Consider the following 19,537-nt stretch of genomic DNA (forward strand, 5'->3'; position numbering starts at 1 on the left):
AGTTTAGAATGCACGTGCTTGTTTATTGGTTTAATTTTTTTGCATGCTATGACAACATTTTGAGATACATTTATATTATGATAATTTTTGGTATTTAATCTTCATTTGCTAGAGCAATATATATATATATATATATATATATATATATATATATATATATACACACACACACATATTGTTGTATGTAACATGCAGTTCACATGTATTTGACCCTTGCCATCGACCAATTTCCAAAGTGTTTTATGCTTAAGCATGCTCTTGAACCCTATTAATGGAGATTAATTCAAATCTTTTGAGTATTCCGCCCTTTTAATTCATATTTATGTGCTTTTTTTGCTGTTTTGAACCAATTTGAGCAATTTCACTGTTAAACAATTTTTGTATTTTTATTTTTATAATTCACCTTGGGGGATAAAATATCAGATTTATGAATGAATATTATTTTAAAATAATTTTAATCCAAGGGACTAAATCAAATTGGAGGTAATTAGTGGAAAATTATAAATCGTGGTGTGAAGAGACCTTTCAGAGTGTATAATGTCCTTTCAATTACAGTTTCACCACAGGGCACATAGCACCCGTTTTGTCCTCTTAAATTGTATTCAGTGTGACATAACCTACTTTGGGTGGTACAGTGTTGTCATCTAAAACATACTTTAAGTGCACAGTGCTAAAAGACCTCTCCGAATGTATAATGTCTTCTCAATTGCAGTTTAACCACAGGGCAAACAAGCCCTGGCTCTCAAATGTCTTTGTGACATACCCAGGTTTGTGTGCTGTACAGTGTTGACGTCTGAAACATATGCTATCCACATTGAGAGGAACATTCCCTTGGCTTTCTACCCAGCCAACCTGCTTTCCGATGTCTTTTTCTACTATTTATTGGTTTAAATATTACACCTAGATCCAGAGAACCTGAGGTAGTAGATTTTTTTTCTCTTGATTCCCTCCCTCTCTCTCCCCCCTCTCCGTGACTCGTGGGTGTTGGGCTGAAATAGTTTGGTGTAGTTTTACATTCCTTATATAGCCTGTGGAGCAAACCCATGTCATAAAGGAGGAGGGGAGGGAGTTGAGCTTTGCCAATAGTAAGAAAGTCAGTCTGTCTTGCAGTGCCTTATTTCCACGTAGATTTCTGGAGGTTTGGGTGACCAGTTTGGCCCGTGACATAAGGTATGTCTGCGCCACCCTGTAACAGGTACACTCGGTGTGGGATTGAATAGCCTCTGGAGTTTGGACATGGCAGCCAGTGCTCTCATAAGTCACAAGGAGGGGGGAAAATGTCATGGTTTGAGCTCAGGTTGTCCTTTGCTCTTTAAATGGCTTTTAATTTTTATGTCATGTTACTATTTGTTTTAGTGTGACATACACTAGTGACATAATGGTGAGCTAGTGGCTGGTGCCATTGGTGGATAATTTGGTTTAGTTTGGTGGCATTAAGATATTACGGTTTATTAAATTAATCTGCTTTTGTTAAGTGTAAATGTGTAAGTATGATGAATGTGGTTTCTGCCTGGGTGCTGACTTTAACTAGAGTTGATGCCATTATATGATGTTCTTTTTTGCTCACTTTGAGTTTTGGATTTGTTGAGTGTGATAGTGTAGATGTAGATAATGTGCACTTTCTGTGTGTATCGTTAGCTGGTAATTTTCAGCGGAGTTTACTTTTATATATAAATTATATAGAAGCTTATTTCTGTCACCTACCTGTTTATTAATTTAGATGAAGCAGGTTCACTTATTTCTCATGTGAACGCTGCTGTTTACCCATGAACAATCAGTCAGCACAGGAATAATAGCACTTTCTAATGGTTTCTGTATTGTTAATATCAAACCATTTGGACAGTGTGTACTATCAGTTGTATCGAGTAATCTCTGTGTAAACCCTGATATTAAGTCTTTGTTTGCCCATTCAATGTATCTGCCAATCCAAGAGGTTGTTGGGTTTCATTTACTATAATGTCAGATGTCAACGGCATACCAGACAATGTTCACGTTAGGGATGTTTGGTTTCAGCCTCTTTTTCTATTAATTTGTGATGTTAAGAGTACAGCTATCTCTCTGTTTCTTTTCAGGCCATGAATATATATTGTATAACGCTCAACGGACCTGCTCCTTGGGGTTTCCGGCTTCAGGGAGGCAAGGACTTCAACATGCCCCTGACTGTGTCCAGGGTAAGTAACCTCCATCTTGGATTTCATGTACCGATGAATGCTATAAAGCACAACAGTAGGGTTCCAGAAGTAAAAAATGCCATTGATTTTATTGATAATGTGTAAACCTTTATAGACAGTCCTACCGTGAGCTCTGAAGTTGTTAGTCAATGGTACTGTATGCTTCCGTTGAAGCCATTTGTTCTGGTTATTTCAACTTCATTAAAAAAAAAAAAAAGTGTTTAATAGTGAATTTCGTGATGAAGAACTGTGCAGCGAAAGTTCCACCAATAAGAGAATCGTGGCAAACTAACCGTTCTGCAGCAACAGCCCATTTCCATGACACGTTGCGAATGACGCAACCGAGTCGGTCTTCCTACACTTTCAAACTACTGATATTTGTTTATATCTGAATATTTTGTAGTACAATTAAAATGTATTGTTTCTATACTTATAATCAACAACTTAAAAAAAAAAAAAAAAAGTTACATACTTCAATTTTAATTACGCAGTCTTGTCCAATTTTCAAAAACTTTTTTTGCCTGAAATGAATGTTTTTAATGTTGTGATTCACCTGAGAGCTGGTTTGATTGGTTCATGGCTCAAAACTATTTTGGAAAAAATGAAGACACACTTCCGGAACCAAGACGGCTGAAAAAGTGGACGGGCACTGTTGCGCTCTATTGCAGAATTGACCAATCAGAGAGCAAAAGAGCTCAACACTGACCATACACTCCCCTGAAACACTGCAAATCATGTAATTGAGTCTGCCTCCCTACATTCTCAAACAATTTATATTTTTTAATATTTTGCAATACATATATTTTAAAATGGTTTTATACTTAAAATCAATGACTTTAAGTGACTTTTTTTATTCGATTATGTAATTCATATTGTTTTATTGGATGAGAAGTTAATTGATTCATAAAAGACGTTAAGTTTATAGTCCTTGTACCTCTATCTTTTTTTTTCATATACAGCAGTGTTTCCCTAAGGATTTTTTTCAGCAGCGGTGCTGTTATGCGCACGTCCACAAGCCCGCAATGCCGGACCCGTATAAATGCATATTGGCATGTCAAACTCAATTTCAACCTGGGCCACATTAGGGTTTATTTGTGCCCTCAAAGGGCCCGTTGAAAATGCAGCACCACCTGCTTTGGTAGCACCCATGCAACTACCAATAATATTACATGTTATGTGCATTGAAATGCGCATTTGACTGTACAGCATTGATTTTGAGGTTGGGATGCAGATGAAAATTATGATATTAACAACGATAACATCCTAAATTTTGTGTGGCTAAATTGAAATATTCTGACAGTGTGATTAAGTTGGGTCTTTACAGATACCTTTCATCAGGCTCCTACTAATTAAACTACATTGTCATGTCTTGGAATTTCTGAAGGCAAACAAAACAACTTACATTTTCCTACAATCAGAGAGCATTACAAGAGTACAGATTTTATACAGGTGGAAAACTGATGGCTTGGTCCATAATAATTATAAAAATTTACCATAGTCCTTCCATAGTATCCATAGTTTTAACAATGATATTTGTCCATGGTAACCATAGGTAAAATCGTGCATGGCTCATCACTACCATGATTAGTTACTATGGTTTCTATATAAAGAACTATGGCATTTTTGTAATGAAAAACAGCAGTCTAAATACATTTAGAAAGTTTTTCTGCCACAACTACCATAGTTAATACAGTACAGTTAGTGTTACTACAGTAAATACGTGGTACATTTTTGTATGTGACAGATTGAAAGCCTTCTAATGTGTTTTCTCCTGTTTTCTTTGTCAGTGCTGTTTAGAATGTGGGGCTGTTTGTTTTAAACTACTTTCATCACAGAGACATGAGTTTTGCAACAGACAATTCTGTACCACATTCAAATGGGTATCACAATCCCCGCTGTGCATCTTACTGCTTCACAAGCGCATTTAAAATAGTCTGTGTGGTTGAGACCAGTCCGCGAATTGCCGCACCTGCTCTGCCCTCGTGCTGCTATGATTAAGCCGTGTTGATAATTGATCTGTGTAGTGCTGTTTCATTACGCTTTTGAAGTGCACAAAATACGCTTCAAAACACACAGATGACAGGGGAAGGCTCATTAATATTCATGAGGAAAGCACTAACTGATTGTTCAGTAAAACGTTGCGATCCCCTGCCATACTACGTTTTAGAAATTAGCTCACTGGCCACTTGAACTGAAGTGAGTTTGACACGTATTCTGCGGTGACGTCACTGTGAGTGTGTGTGTGTGTGTGGCGGGCAAAATGCATATAGGGGAAACACTGTATAGTAACTAAGCCAAAATGTTCTTGGTTTAAGTGTGGATTTTTAAGGTGCTGCAATTTTCACTCTTATTTCTCTGAATCTGACCTTAGTTGAGGCAAACCCATCAGTCATAGGACAGTTGATAGTCTAACAGACTAAGAGATCATAGTCTAATTTTGACAAAATATGTAGTTGGTGTGTTTTTCCTTTGGCACGGAAACATTTGCTAATAGACATTTTGTGTTTACAGCTCGAGCTGTCAGCTGCTTATAAATTATGTATTCCCCTCATTCTTTCCCTTTATCGTTTCAATTTGACAAATGAACGTGGCATTTCGCAGCCTTCATTTAGATGGCATGGACCCATCACTCACTCAGGGTGTTTCCAACCCTGTAATGAGGTTTTCACCAATTCTGTGTCAGTTTACAGTCCTGCCTCAGTGAGCAGAAAGACATCAAACACAACCTCAAAAGGTAATGCAATGTAGTTAATGAGAACAGTGTTCTCACTGCTTCGCGTGGTCGATTTCAACACTCTCATTCCTTCAGAAACATATCACTACTTGATATCAGTCATGTAAGAAAAGGACTGCTTCAGATCTTCATTCATATGTCTCCTCACAAGGACATGTTATGCTTTGTTTAGTTTCCAGCATGCGTTGTTCTCTCTATAAGGTCATTGAATCTTGGCTTAATGGCTCCTCCAATGGACCGTATTGAACAGATCAGGTCCAGGCATGGAATTTCCATTCCTTATATGAGCAGTTTTGTTTGTAGTATACGCACAACATAAACTCCAGTAACTATTGTTGTCGTGGACCTTTCAGGTCCTTTTGTTATCAAACAAATACCATAGGGATGAATAACGAGGCCTTGGTTCGGTTTAAAGGTGATTTATGTCTCTTTTTTTTATTTTTATTTACTTTCTCCTATCCCAGGTTAATGCGGAGAGACAACTATAATTAAGCTATAATTATAATTAACTATAATTATTTTGTATGTTGATTTCTTGGGAAAGTGTAAACATTGTGGCTTTGTGGTGTTTCCAAAACATTTCTCTGTTTGTTTTAGAGTCCCGACCAGCCTGACATGGCAACATAGATTCAGTAGCGTGAGTTTGGGGTGGGGCTATCTGTTTGGTGACCAACGGAAGATGAGGGGAATATTTAGGAAACCTGTTGGAAAACAAACATGTTGCATGTTGGTCTGGTGCCGCACTAGCAGCAAGAAATGTACCTTTTAAGGGCAAATAACGAAGCCTGGGTTTAGTTAACAAGTCTTGTCTTCATTGTTTATGGCTGATCATGTTTTCAATATTTTCCACTGTGTTCAGTTATTTGTTTTATCAGCAAAACATTTAGATTTTTCTTTTTCTTTTTTTTTTTTTTTTCATTAGCATCTGCATATATTTCCAAATATCAAAAAAACAATTCAAAGTCAACATGGGTTTTATGGGAGTGAAAAAATGACTGGGTGGGACTTGATTTTATGCATCAGGAATTGATCAAAACACATCGGGCCTGGGTAGCTCAGCGAGTATTGACGCTGACTACCACTACTGGAGTCACGAGTTCGAATCCAAGGTGTGCTGAGTGAATCCAGCCAGGTCTCCTAAGCAACCAAATTGGCCCGGTTGCTAGGGAGGGTAGAGTCACATGGGGTAACCTCCTCGTGGTTGTGATTAGGGGTTCTCGCTCTCAATGGGGCGTGTGGTAAGTTGTGCGGAGAGTACCATGGGCCTCCTGTGCTGTGAGTCTCCGCGGTGTCTTGCACAATGAGCCACGTGGTAAGATGCGCGGATTGACTGTCTCAGAAGTGGAGGCTACTGAGACTTGTCCTTTGCCACCCGGATTGAGGTGAGTAACCACACCACCATGAGGACCTACTAAGTAGTGGGAATTGGGCATTCCAAATTGGGAGAAAAGGGGATATAAAAAAAAAAAAATATGTCAGTAATTTTTTTTTTTTTTATAGAGGCAGAGCAAGTTATTATATTTTAAAAACAGATTTCAAAGGCACACTTTATTTTTTCTTTGGAATAACGTGCCAGTGAATCATTCATAAAAAGTCCAGGAACTTTTATTAAGAAAGTAAATAGGATACATTTTGATTTCATGTTTACATTAAGAGCAATCTAATGCTAGTTGTTGATATCATGTAAAACTTTTCGGTTTCCGTCTGCAGCTTATGATGATTTCCTAGCATCCCTTGTATTGTCTGACATAACCTGTATAACCTGGAGCTGTGTACATCTGTTTTCCCCTCAAATGTCTGTCAACATTGATGACCTGCACTAACACTCCCTTTAAATGTCAGTGTGATTGCTTGTCATACTGTACTGCTGCCAGATGCTATGCAATAGCAGGAGCGTGTCTCTGCGTGTCATTTTTAATCTGATTAATCTTATCATAAAGTGCATTGCAGGGTCTACTTAAATTGATGAAGAATGATTTCATTTACAAGACAGAACAGATACCAGCATCTCCTCAAGTTTGAGCTCACATGACAAAACCGATATATGTGTTGTAGAAATGAACGATGAAGTGTTGTGTTTTTTGAGTAAAGCTGCAGGAACTACCTCAATGTTGCTTCCAAGAAATGGATATTGCACAAAAGGGTTTTTATTTAACTTGGGCATTTCTGGCTCTGTGGACTTTTAGAGAATAAACTCCCTTAGAAACACACCTTTTGCACTCTTAGTAGCTGTATTTTTTTTTTATTTGACCACTATCAATGTTTTCTGAATCGTCGTGAACATTTCCAATGCAATAGCTATGTTTCCATCCAAGTTGCGAATTTAATATATGTGCAAAAAAATTATATCGCAAAATCAATGTGCGATTAAAGACACATTTCATCCCATGCGTTCAAAAGAAAAACATAGTCACTTCCAGAGAAATTGTAGCCACTGTGATCTATAATATATGAGTGTAAATAAACCTCTTCGGCAGAGTTCAATTTTGTTTTCGACTCATTTGCCGGATTTTCTAGACACCGTTATTTCTGGATGACCAAAGCGACATTTCAGATGCGATTTCACTATGTAACACAATTTTTGTTCCTGGGAAGTTAGTGTTATTTCTTAATTGCTGCCTCAAAAGTATAGAAAATGGCTATTATTCCCCACAAACTTTGCTTTTGTGACCAGGACAGAGATATTTTGAAATGTACCTATTTTCAATGAGAAAACGGGTGAATTTGTGTCTTTTCGTTCACATAAAGTCATATGAACATATGAATCCAAAATCCTTCTTTATCTGTGGTCCGACGAAGACACGTTGACCTTTGCCTCAGACAGCTTAAGGAAGAAGTCTTGAAGGTACTTGAAGGCTGCCGACTCCTTATCTAGAGCTCTGACAAATTGTTTCATAAGGCCCAATTTGATGTGCAGTGGTGGCATCAGCACCTTCCGGAGGTCCAACAGTGGCTCCCACTTGACGTTGTTCCTCCCCACAGAGAACTCGGTCCACTGTGGCCAGTCCCGCCTGTGGTAGTGCACTTTGGTGTCCCTGCTGTCCCAAAGGCAAAGATAGCAGGTAAACTTGGTAAAACCGTCTTTGGAGACCCATCAGGAATGCCACCATTTTGAAGTCTCCTATGACCTCCCAGCTGTACTCATCATACTTCAAGGCGTCCAGCAAGGTCTTGATGCAGTTGTAATCCTCTTTGAGGTGCACCGAGTGAGCCAGGGGAAGAGATGGGTACTTGTTACCATTATGGACCAGCATGGCTTTGAATATTACTTTAGTATAAATATATGTTAATTTGGATTCATATGTTGTTTTTTTTTCTGACTTTATGTGAATGAAAAGACACAAATTCGGCCATTTTCTCATTGGAAATGGGTACATTTCAAAATATCACTGTCCTTGGTGTTTCCATCCAGCAGTTTTTATGTGATATCCCAAAATGTGCATAAAAATACCTGTATGGAAACCCAGCTACTGTCATTTCGCCACCCCTCAAATTGTTTGATAGCATGTCAGTGATGTGTTTGATAGCACATTTTGTGGTGGAAATGACATTTTGAACATTTTAAAATAAAATTGTAGACTGTATTATCTTGTTACAGCTAACTTCATTGCTAGTATTTTATGTATCCTAAATGCACACAATGTTTCACACTTTTTGCATAGTTTGATAAAATTGCCACTTGATGACACATCATTGTTGATATTTAACCTAGATTATTCTTTATTTTCCCCACACATCCCATATTTCATTTCAAACTTGCTCATCAATGATACGTTTGTGACCTTGGTAACCATGTAGGCTAACTTTTGATAAAACTAGCTGCAAAATTTACATAAGAACAGGGTTCCCACCCTTTTTGACCCATGAAATTCCATTACTTTTCCATAACCTTTTCAGTTGTTTGTGGTTACTGGATACAGAATTTTCAAAATAATTTTGATTCAGATCAGTTCATTAATGAATCATTCAGGCCACATTCACAATAATACGTTTTTGTATGAAAAGGCATCTTTTTGTCTACTTTTTGGTCTTCCAGTGAGATGGAATTTTTGACAGCGAAAACTGAGCTTTATTGATAACGCTTTCCCAAGTGAATACATTTTTAAATGTCTTCGCATTGTAGTGTTGACAGGGAAAATGAATTCATTCAACCCAAAATAGTCAAGATGGCAGCCCATGTTGTAGCAGCGTTGTTGTGCCTGTTATTCACTTTGATTGCGTTGTTGAAGATAAATGTTACTTTGTACAAGCTTCACAATGCTTTCATTCAAAGGCGATGGGAAGTTTACTCGTAGTTGCTGTCCGGCAACAGAACTCGAGGACAATTTTATTTCAGGCCTTACATGAAACGGCAATTTTCACATGAGCAGTAAGGGGATTTAAGTTTTCAAACGTTTTAGTGTGGATGATCAACTTTTGCAAAATGCCTGAATAAGGCAGTGTGAACAGAGGTATTTCAAAAACAAAAACGCCATTTTCTAATGTATTCGGATTAATGTGGACGTAGCCTCAGATTGATTTGTAAGATGAAGAACAAATTGGACATCACTATGGCTTGCAAGCAAGTTTTAGGGGCTGAAAACGTTTTTCCAACCATCTGCTGTGTTTTTGATTTGTTTTTTTTGTTTTTATGTAAACATGTGCTAGAGGGATATCTTTGACCATTGCGCTGCATCTTGCTGTTTTTTCCGGCATCTCAAGACACCTACATTATGTTCTATTCGTTATGCTGTCTAGCTTTTTTTTTTTTTTTTTTTAAGCTCAAGAACATGTTCAGTCTAAATGGCCTCTTGCTCTACACAAGAACGATATCGAGCTGATTAGACATTTTTAGAGCTTTGGAAAACAGAAAAATGTACATTTAAGATTGAATTCATTTCCATGTTTTTTCCAGGCTTTGAAAACATCAGTTTAAAATTCCCTGGTATTTCAGGTTTTCCATGGCCATGGGAACGCTGTAAGAAATATTGAAGTGGTTTATTTTACTTTTTAAATATTTTTTTTTATAGATTTTCATATTTTTAAGATTGAAAGTCTGGAACTGGGACAATTATAAAACCATATAGTGTATACATGCAGTAAAAGGCATTTAAAAAGTTTCCAATACAGTTTTGATCTGACCTGCATTTAACAAAAATAAAAATGTTTTGTTTGTTTTAATAAAAGTCACCCTTAGGACATAGTGCCCGTAGTTAAAGAAACACCTCAAAATGGTGACCTAACCATCCAGATGTGCCAGTTATACACAATATTTTTCCATTGTCTTCTTTTTAAGGCCTCAAATTGATAGTTTGTATTATGAAGTGCATAACTGGCATATTATCGCCGTTAACTACCATAATACTTATGGCATGACCTGTGTTGGAACGTGCCGTAGGTTTAACATATTACAGTAAAGCAAACACTTCATACCTCACACATCCGCACCTCTTGACAGACACGAAAATTGAATTACAAAGGAATGTTACAGCCAGACGACTTCCTACATTCAGTTTGACATTGGTGAGTCATTACCATGACAGAAGGTGACTCATTAGGCGTATTTGTTCAGTTGTCTGAGATTAAGCGCTGCTGTTAAAGGTGATTTACTACTCTGATATGAAGGATCATTCATCTTGACAGAGGGTGACGCCCTTTTACGTGCAGAACTGTCAAGTTATGTGGCATTAACTCATAGATGGGTTGAAACGGGTCATGAGGTAATAAAGATAAGCACTGTCCACAGGTTCTAAGAGGGAGTTAAGTGAAGACGGGTGGACTGTTTTACCCCTTTCCTTGTTGGGAGAACAAAGAGGTTTAAGAAAAAGGTTTTAATGGCAGGGATGAATAATGCCTGCCATGAATGATGAACTAGAACATGGTGGCTTGTTTGTGGAGAAATGTGTGAACATTTGCTGTTTGACACATTAATTAATGGTGCTTACTAACCCTAACATCAGTATTACACTGTGGTATGTAACTCATCCTGCACCGTTTGAGCTAAGGACATGATGCGTATGATTGAGGACAAGTATGCTATTGCTTTTCTAAGTGGTTGGAATTTATGATTTTTGCCTGGCGGTCAATAAACAGGTGATCAAAATCCCAAAGAGCTGAATTAAAGCATATGACCTGAGATATTTCTGCAGGTTATTGTATCATAGAGACTTAAGTGAGCAAATGCCTCTCATATCTACTTCTGAAAATGTAAAAATTTACTATATCTGTTTAGACAGATATCCCCCTATCTTCCATTTCTGGTACAGTCTAGCAACATTAAGGACTGTATTTTTCCCATGTCATAAGTGGGGATTCAATTCATCAGCTGATGGTATTTGGAGGTTAACAGGCCTCTCCAAACATTTTCCTTTCACTCCTTTCCTCTCTTCTACCTCCTCCTATTTTCTGTCCATTGCACACATTGGCACATTTCTGCAGCATTCCTGGGATATTTAACGCTGCTCTCCTATTCCTGGCAACAGAGCAGCCCTTTGTCTACTCTTTGCACCCACTATCCATTAATGTCTCCAGCCTCGTTCCCCAAACCAGATGACAAGGTTCTTGGCCCTCAAAGGAATACTTTCTTGATGAAATCAGTGAAAGTGAAACAAACTAAGATACACGCACACATGTTTAGCTTGCTGATTAAATGAGGGCATACCAGAGACTTCTATTGTTTATGTAAAGCTTGTTATAAATACTACTGACTAACCCTAACATGAACCCTAACCTTAAACAAAAACCTTTGCATTTTTAACATATATAAGCAAAATTTAGGAAAAACTGAGTACAGTCCCATTTGTGCATTTGTGCATGGAACTACTTTCTTACGCGATGAATCAGAATCTGCCGTTGCTGGTTCAAACCAAATGATGTGTCCAAACCTCTCAAAAACATAACTTTAGAACTACTAACATCATAGCTTGGGCTGTTTCTAACATGTTATTGGTGTGTGTGTGTGTGTGTGTGTGTGTGTGTGTGTGTGTGTGTGTGTGTGTTTGAGAGAGAGAAAGAGATCACCTGTTGATGATGCTGTAGTCTGTTAGTCAGCTTTCTGAAGATAATGTCATTTTGGTGAAATGCATCCTATTTTCTCAGTGGAAAAATATCAATCCAAGCAGGGGTATTCCTCTCTATTTCACGGTAGCCGGTGCGCAAGAGTCTTTCACTATACAATCTGCAATGTCCTCCGCCATTTTGTCCTCTCCAATGTGGAAAGTCCGGTAAGAGGTAAGCGCCTTGAGTTTGTGTAATTAATCAGTCTGTAGAGTCTCTCAGCTGTGATGAGCCTTAATGCTGAAATTGTTAGTTTAAAGCCATGTAAAGCTGTTTCCTAGCTTTAGTAGTATAGTTGAAATACGAGCGATCACGGAGTGCTGTCGAGTATAAACACTGAGTGACGCTGACTCCCTTCATGTCTCCAGCTGGCTCATATTACATGCAAAAATAGTATTTGCTTCCACCTGCTGGCTAAAATATGTAATGTCACAAAATTAAATGTAAAGAGACAGATGGCTCTTAACACATCTGCACTGCTGATACACTTTAGTTTAGAACGGCATGAACACAAGCGGAGTGATACACAGTGAAGCGTCCGAGTGCTGATGGTGTGAGACCATCAGTACTCATGCAGCATCTCTTGTCCAATCAGATTCGAGGACCAGAACTAACTGGTGTGTGTGTGTGTGTGTACACACATACAAGTCAAAAGTTTAGATACACTTTGGTTTAAGTCATTAAAACTCATTTTTTTTTAACCACTCCACAGATATCTTATTCACAAACTATAGTTTTGGCAAGTCGTTTAGGACATCTACTTTGTGCATGACATGAGTAATTTTTCCAACAATTGTTTACAGATGGATTGTTTCAGTTTTAATTGACTATATCGCAATTCCAGTTGGTCAGAAGTTTACATACACCAAGTTAACTGTGCCTTTAAGCAGCTTAGAAAATTCCAGAAAATGATGTCAAGCCTGTAGGCAATTAGGCAAGTATAAACACCATGGGACCACGCAGCCATCATACCGCTCAGGAAGGAGACGCATTCTGTCTCCTAGAGATGAACGTAGTTTGGTGCAAAAAGTGCAGAGCAATCCCAGAACAACAACAAAGGACCTTGTGAAGATGCTGGAGGAAACAGGTAGACAAGTATCTATATCCACAGTAAAACAATTCCTATATCGACATAACCTAAAAGGCTGCTCAGCAAGGAAGAAGCCACTGCTCCAAAACTGCCATAAAAAAAGACAGACTACAGTTTGCAAATGCACATGGGGACAAAGATCTTATTTTTTTGGAGAAACATCCTCTGGTCTGATGAAACAAAAATTTAAATGTTTGGCCATAATGACCATCGTTATGTTCGGAGGAAAAAGAGTGAGGCTTGCAAGCTGAAGAACACCATCCCAACCATGAACCATGGGGGTGGCAGCATCATGTTGTGGGAGTGCTTTGCTGCAGGAGGGACTGGTGCACTTCACAAAATAGATGGCATCATGAGGAAGGAAAATTATGTGGATACATTGAAGCAACATCTCAAGACATCAGCCAGGAAGTTAAAACTCGGTCGCAAATGGGTCTTCCAAATGGACAAAGCATACCTCCAAAGTTGTGGCAAAATGGCTTCAGGAAAACAACGTCAAGGTATTGGAGTGGCCATCAAAAAGCCCTAACCTCAATGCAATAGAAATTTGTTGGCAGAACTGAAAAAGCATGTGCGAGCAAGGATGCCTACAAACCTGACTCCATTACACCAGTTCTGTCTGGAGGAATGGGCCAAAACTCCAGCAACTTATTGTGAGAAGCTTGTGGAAGGCTACCCAAAGCGTTTGACCCAAGTTAGACAAGTTAAAGGCAATGCTCCCAAATACTAACAAAGTGTATGTAAACTTCTGACCCACTGGGAATGTGATGAAAGAAATAAAAGCTGAAATAAATATTTCTCTCTACTAATATTCTGACATTTCACATTCTTAAAATAAAGTAGTGATCCTAACTGACCTAAGACAGGGAATGTTTTCTAACAATGAATGTCAGGAATTGTAAAAAAAATGTATTTGGCTAAGGTGTATGTAAACTTCTGACTTCAACTGTATATACATGCATAGGTTGACTGACGTCCCAAAATTTGTCCCCAATGTAGAGCTATGTAAACCTACACACACACACACACACGTTTACCTAGCTATCTAAATTAGGACAATCTACATGTTATGTATAGCTGGTAGGCTTGGGATCGATGCCTTTTTCACACATCAATAATCAAAGTTTCAGATGATCATCAGTATATATCTGCATTTTTTCAGATATGATTAGTGCTGCTCATTGCACAGTAGTATTTGTCTCTTGAAATACATTTTTCAACACAACTTTGGTAAAGTGTGAGCTGTAGGGTAAATTAAAGGGGGTCAAACACCGGACATATCTGATGGACTATATGGTGCATTCTAAAATTCCAAACAGTTATTTTCTACGAATGTACATACACCGCCGCTTGCCTTATCTTGCATAGTTTTCCATTAAATTAGACCCAAATCATTATTAAAGGACAAAGATTATTTACTCTAGCCATCAGTGAATACTGGGCTCTATTTTCATAAGTGCGCAACGTCTTATCCAATTTTCGTTAGCGCTAATTCTAAGTGCAATTTTCGCACCATTGCAAAGCACAAATGGCCGTGGTTGGGAGTTTTTGTGCTCTGTGGGCGTAGGCTCAAACTGTGGGTGTATTGTATGTAAATGAAGTGGCACAAAGTGCAGTTTGCTATTTTTCTAAGAATTTGGTCATTGAGCTCAGACATGGTCATTGCTGGAAGTTTCGCCCAGGGCGGCATACAGGCAAGAACCGCTACTGTCTGTAAGTGCTATATACAGTAAATACTAAGGATTAACCCAACCCCAAAAAGAAGAACTTTTATGCATTTTTATTTGTATTAAAAACAATCTCAGAATCTTTTTTTTTTTTTTTTTTTTTTTTCATTGAATGTTGAATGTTCCCAAAGTAACTTTTGTCAGATTTAACTTACTTCTGGGGGGAAAATGGTCCCCAAAGTATAGATAAGTAAACATAGACACTCCCACACAAAGATGAGCTGTAAATGTGTTGACTATTCTAGTGTACAAATGTTATGATTTCTAGTTAGCTCACAATGAACATCCATATGGTTTTTTAAGTGGACAGTATGCCATTCAGTTTAAATTAAACTCAACTGGAATTTGAAGTTTATGTATGATGTAATCCTTTCAAGATTAAAGAAAAGTTTTTACCCAGAAAGAAATCTGGGCTATTCCCTTGATGATTATGTCATTATTATTTCGTGCACATTACTCTAGAGATTAAAGAACTAAAAGAGAACATTTTAGCTCTGTGTACGTTGATTGTATTCACAGTCATTTTGTTCTGTGGACCTAATGATCTATGTTTAATAATTAGATTGGTTTAACAAGGATTTCAGGATATGCTTGTTTGCTTTTGAGGGCTTGTTAGCCAGTGTGGCAGTGTCTGCTCTAAGGGACTTCTGAAGACAGCTTGCTGTAAAACTTGGCTCTTACATCCATGATATTTATGGCTCACTCGTATCAACTGACGCAATTGCAGTGAGGCCCAGAGTCTTACAGCCCCCCAAAAGGAAATGGAAAGTGAAATGTGGCAAGGATTTTAACAGCCAATCCAAGGGTGGTCTTTAGGGTCACCACATACATTTTCAGTTCTTTCAAGGACAAAAGGACAGAGCTTTGCTTGTCTGTCTGAAAACAGTAAACTGGCTTTTTAGTTCTCAGTTGGGATCATTCTTGATGTTCTACTACTGGCAATGCAGAATCAAATGCAATCAGAAGTCATATAGTCCTACTCAAGGTCTGAGTGTTTTCTGCCCTCATTTTCCAGCACTGGACATCCAATTTGGCTGCCAACCTCCTCGTTTTGAGCTTTTTAGACTAGTGCATTTTCTTGGGTCGTCCTGTATATTGACGATAGAGGGTTTAGAGTTTCTCTACACTTCCCCCATTGACTTGTGAAAGGTCTTAGCACAGCATTTCACTGCCACCAGACTCAAGTCAAACAAACAGCTGGCCTCTTAACTTGAGCCAGGAACACAGGTGGTCGTGTCCATCAGTTTTATCTGTATACTCACTCACTGAAACACTGTTTCGTCTGTACCTCGTTCATGTTCCCCTTGTCTCCCATTCCTTTTCTTTTGTAGCTCAACCATGTCTATTTTCTGTTGCTACCATTTATTATTGGATAGTATGTAGGGTTGCCACAGTGTATGGTGTTACCGGTTTTACTCGGTACAAGGGAAAACACCGGTGTGAAATTTTATACCAGGTAAAAGGGGGAACCTTATGAATGGAACTTCCAATATCAATACAATAGCCTAATGAATAGAATAGCCTTAATTAAAGAATTCTTGCCTAATGAAGAGTTTGCTACTCATGATAAATGAACTTAAATAATGCATTGAAAGCCAGATATTCTTTACCAAATTACACAGGAAGCAAAGTATGCACACTTACAGAAGACATTTTATTGCAGGTAGCGAATATAATGTGCATGGTGGGTAACTAAGACGTCTCTGATTCGGAATGACAAGAAATGCTGTTAGACACATACACACGCTTGAAGAAATCCACTTTATTATATTTTTAAGAACTGATGACAGAAAAGCCGTCTATGTGCATGTCTGATGCGCTGTTTGTTCAGAGGCGTGCGGTCTCATGGAACACAAGTATGTAAAGGATTACCCTTCTGAAGCAGCTGAACTGGGTCCTGGGATGAAAAGTAATAAAACACCAACATTAAACCCACAACAACCCACAATAAGTGATGTATTTGCCCAGACAACAAAATACCCTACCGGTAGCCCATGATGGAGAAAATGAATAGATGAAGTAGGTTCTTTGCCAAAGAGATGTTGTCCTTCACAGCTGTTGAAAAGCCATCTTTCAAAAAGTTGGAACAACACACATTTTAATTGCACGTCATTTTTTTCCCCTTCAGTTTCATATGAATTTTTAGTAAAAATAAAGTTCAGAGTTTGAAATCAAACTGCCTTGCATTATTGTGTAGGCTATTGCTTAACAAAAATTATCCCATAGTACCACTTATCATCCAACCAATTGGTAATACCGGTGTTAATCGGTTTGAACATGAACACCACACCGGTGTGAAAATTATGATATCGTGGCAAGTCTAATAGTATGATGGTATATACCGTTAAATGGCAAAAATTTGGCAAACATAAAATATTCTGGTATACATTTCATACTGTCATATTTCCGCAACATGATATTTAAAAAAAAAAAAAAAAAAAAAACTCCAACACCAAGCAGAAAACTGTAGTCTACTCTCAAAGCTATCACAGATGGGCGCTTTCAGCATAGGAGGCTGTATTTATTATAAAGGGAGTAATTTAGTTTTGACATGTCATGCTTGTCTGGAGTAGACAAGACTGTAGGTTGTTTATGGTTGCTGAGCAAAGTTGCAACTTATAGAATTAATATAGACTTTAACTGATGTGTTGTCACACAGTCACAAGTGTGTGTGTGTCTGTGTGTGTCTGTGTGTGTCTGTGTGTGTCTGTGTGTGTGTGTGTGTGTGTGTGTGTGTGTGTGTGTGTGTGTGTATACATACATACATACATTTCCCTTTCGTAGGACTCAAGCTGAGTAATCACATTGGACACGCCCTGAGTGTCATGTGGTCTGAAGCCTTTGTACAATCATACCAATTTATTGGCTGGTGGCGCTTAAGCGTCACCCCTAGGGAGCTACGTCACGGGCTCCATAAAAGCGCTTTGGCGCCATCAAGTCAGATTTTCTGTTATGCAGTGCACAATCTCGTCTGGCCCGTGTTGTTCCAATGCCTCACTTCGAAGTGAGCATCATTATTATTCTCCATTTTGAGTATCAACACAGGATGGAATTTAAGAAGCGACTCACGTAGTTTTATACAGTATAATTTTTTTTTTTTCAAACATTACAAGGGTCCAACGGGGACAGCGGCGCTGTTTGAGGCTCGCAATTTCACACCACGAGGCGTTATCCCCAGTTGTTCCAGTTCCACGGCCTCCAGATTGGAGCTCCGTGTGCGGGGGCAGTTTGGGATTTTCGGCTTTGTGTCTGAGAAGATTGGAGTGTGAACGGACATCGGATTCTTCCTTGTCTGTCACCCTCCCCTTTAGCAAAAGCGCGAGTCTCGTCGAACATGCTCTGAGGCCTAGCTCGGCAGCCATTTTCTGGCAAACTTGTGCGAAAGAGTTACCATGTGCATCTTGAGCCATCGCTATTAAAAACTCTGTATGAGAGAATTCGTCGATGAAGGTTAGGAAACAACCCCCTTTGTCCCTGTTGTCTTTTTCTGTGTCGTTCTGGCAGAATTTACATAAATAAGACAATAGAGTAGCCTCGGCCTTTCTCTCTCTCCCCTCCCCATTCCAAGCGTATTGCTCTTGGCGGAGGGGATTATGCATGGACCGGTGAGCCCGGTCACAGAACGAGGGGGCTGGAATAAGAGAAATATCTCGCACACTACTTACGGAGTGATGGCGAACTAACGCGTGAGCGCTTTGTCTGTGACATTATTCTTTCAGGATGCTATCAGAAGATGTGAGGTATTTTAACAAGGTTTTCTTTTTTGTCTTTTGCCCATTCGTGGACCATGCGGGCATTCTGGTGAGACAAGAGACACACACTGCTATCTCTGCTCGATTTTTCGGTGGCGGCATGGACGTTGCTCTTATGTCAGCTGTTGGATCTACATATGATGGTTTTGCAGTCCAACCATGTGCATCACGTTAAGGAATACTTTTGAGCTAATATCGGTTAAACTCCATTTGGAATTTCCCTCGTTTTTCCCCCTGCTGCTCGCGCTGGGGAACGAGTTGGTCAAGGCGATGCTTTTGTTTGTGATCTCAAGTATGGTTTTCGACTCTGGTCTCTCTCCTGGAGGAAATGCCTTGGGAGATTCCAGTCAGAACAGACATATTATCTCCGGCTCAGGGCAGCATTTGGCACCCCCGCCTGGACTTGTGGAAGTTATGGGTATGGCCCCTCAATGGGCATTTTTATCCCCCGCTGTGATTGATACCATTCTGAATGTTAGAGCTCCATCGACTAGGAGGTTTTATACTTTCAAGTGGCATATTGTTGCTTCTTGGTGTACAGTGCGAGGTGAAAATCCAGTTCACTGCCCTGTCGATACAATGCTGGATTTTTTTGCAAGAGCGCTTAAAGTCTATGTTGCCGCTGTAGCTTCTGAGCATGCGCTTATCAGTGGAGTCTCTGGCGGTAGACATTCTCTTCTTTCGTTTGATGCGCTGGGTACACAGGCTTAGACCTTTTTGTCCCATCCGCGTTCCCTAATAGGATTTATCTGTTGTTTTAGAGGTGTTCTTGGGTGCTCCGTTTGAGCCCTTGGCAACAGTCGCTGATAAGTTTCTAACTTTTAAAACAGCCCTGCTAGTAGCATTGGCATTGTTTAAAGGGTTGGTGATTTGCATGCCCTGTTGATCAATCCCTTATGTATGGATTTTGCACCAGGGTGTTTAAGACTGGTGTTTAGACCTCATTTGGGCTGTTTGCCCAAAGTCGTTTCTGCATCATTTCGCTCAGTCTATTAATTTTCAGGCTATCTATCCTCCCCCATTTGAGT

General features: G+C 39.0%; 1 protein-coding gene across 2 annotated transcripts in view; it reads left to right on the forward strand.

Moving 5' to 3' along the window:
- LOC127413419 (PDZ and LIM domain protein 7-like) overlaps nt 1–19,537 on the forward strand; it is a 71,012-nt gene that overhangs the window by 373 nt on the left and 51,102 nt on the right. The window contains exons 1-2 of one of the 2 annotated variants that reach the window (XM_051650566.1): nt 1,037–1,170; nt 2,073–2,171. In XM_051650566.1, coding sequence (XP_051506526.1) covers nt 2,076–2,171 — 96 coding nt within the window. In that variant the 5' untranslated portion in view covers nt 1,037–1,170; nt 2,073–2,075. Of the gene's footprint in view, nt 1–1,036; nt 1,171–2,072; nt 2,172–19,537 lie in introns of those variants that run through there. The other variant, XM_051650565.1, reaches the window with a different exon arrangement.

The sequence above is a fragment of the Myxocyprinus asiaticus genome, chromosome 22, assembly GCF_019703515.2.
Source record: "Myxocyprinus asiaticus isolate MX2 ecotype Aquarium Trade chromosome 22, UBuf_Myxa_2, whole genome shotgun sequence".
NCBI classification, from domain to species: domain Eukaryota; kingdom Metazoa; phylum Chordata; class Actinopteri; order Cypriniformes; family Catostomidae; genus Myxocyprinus; species Myxocyprinus asiaticus.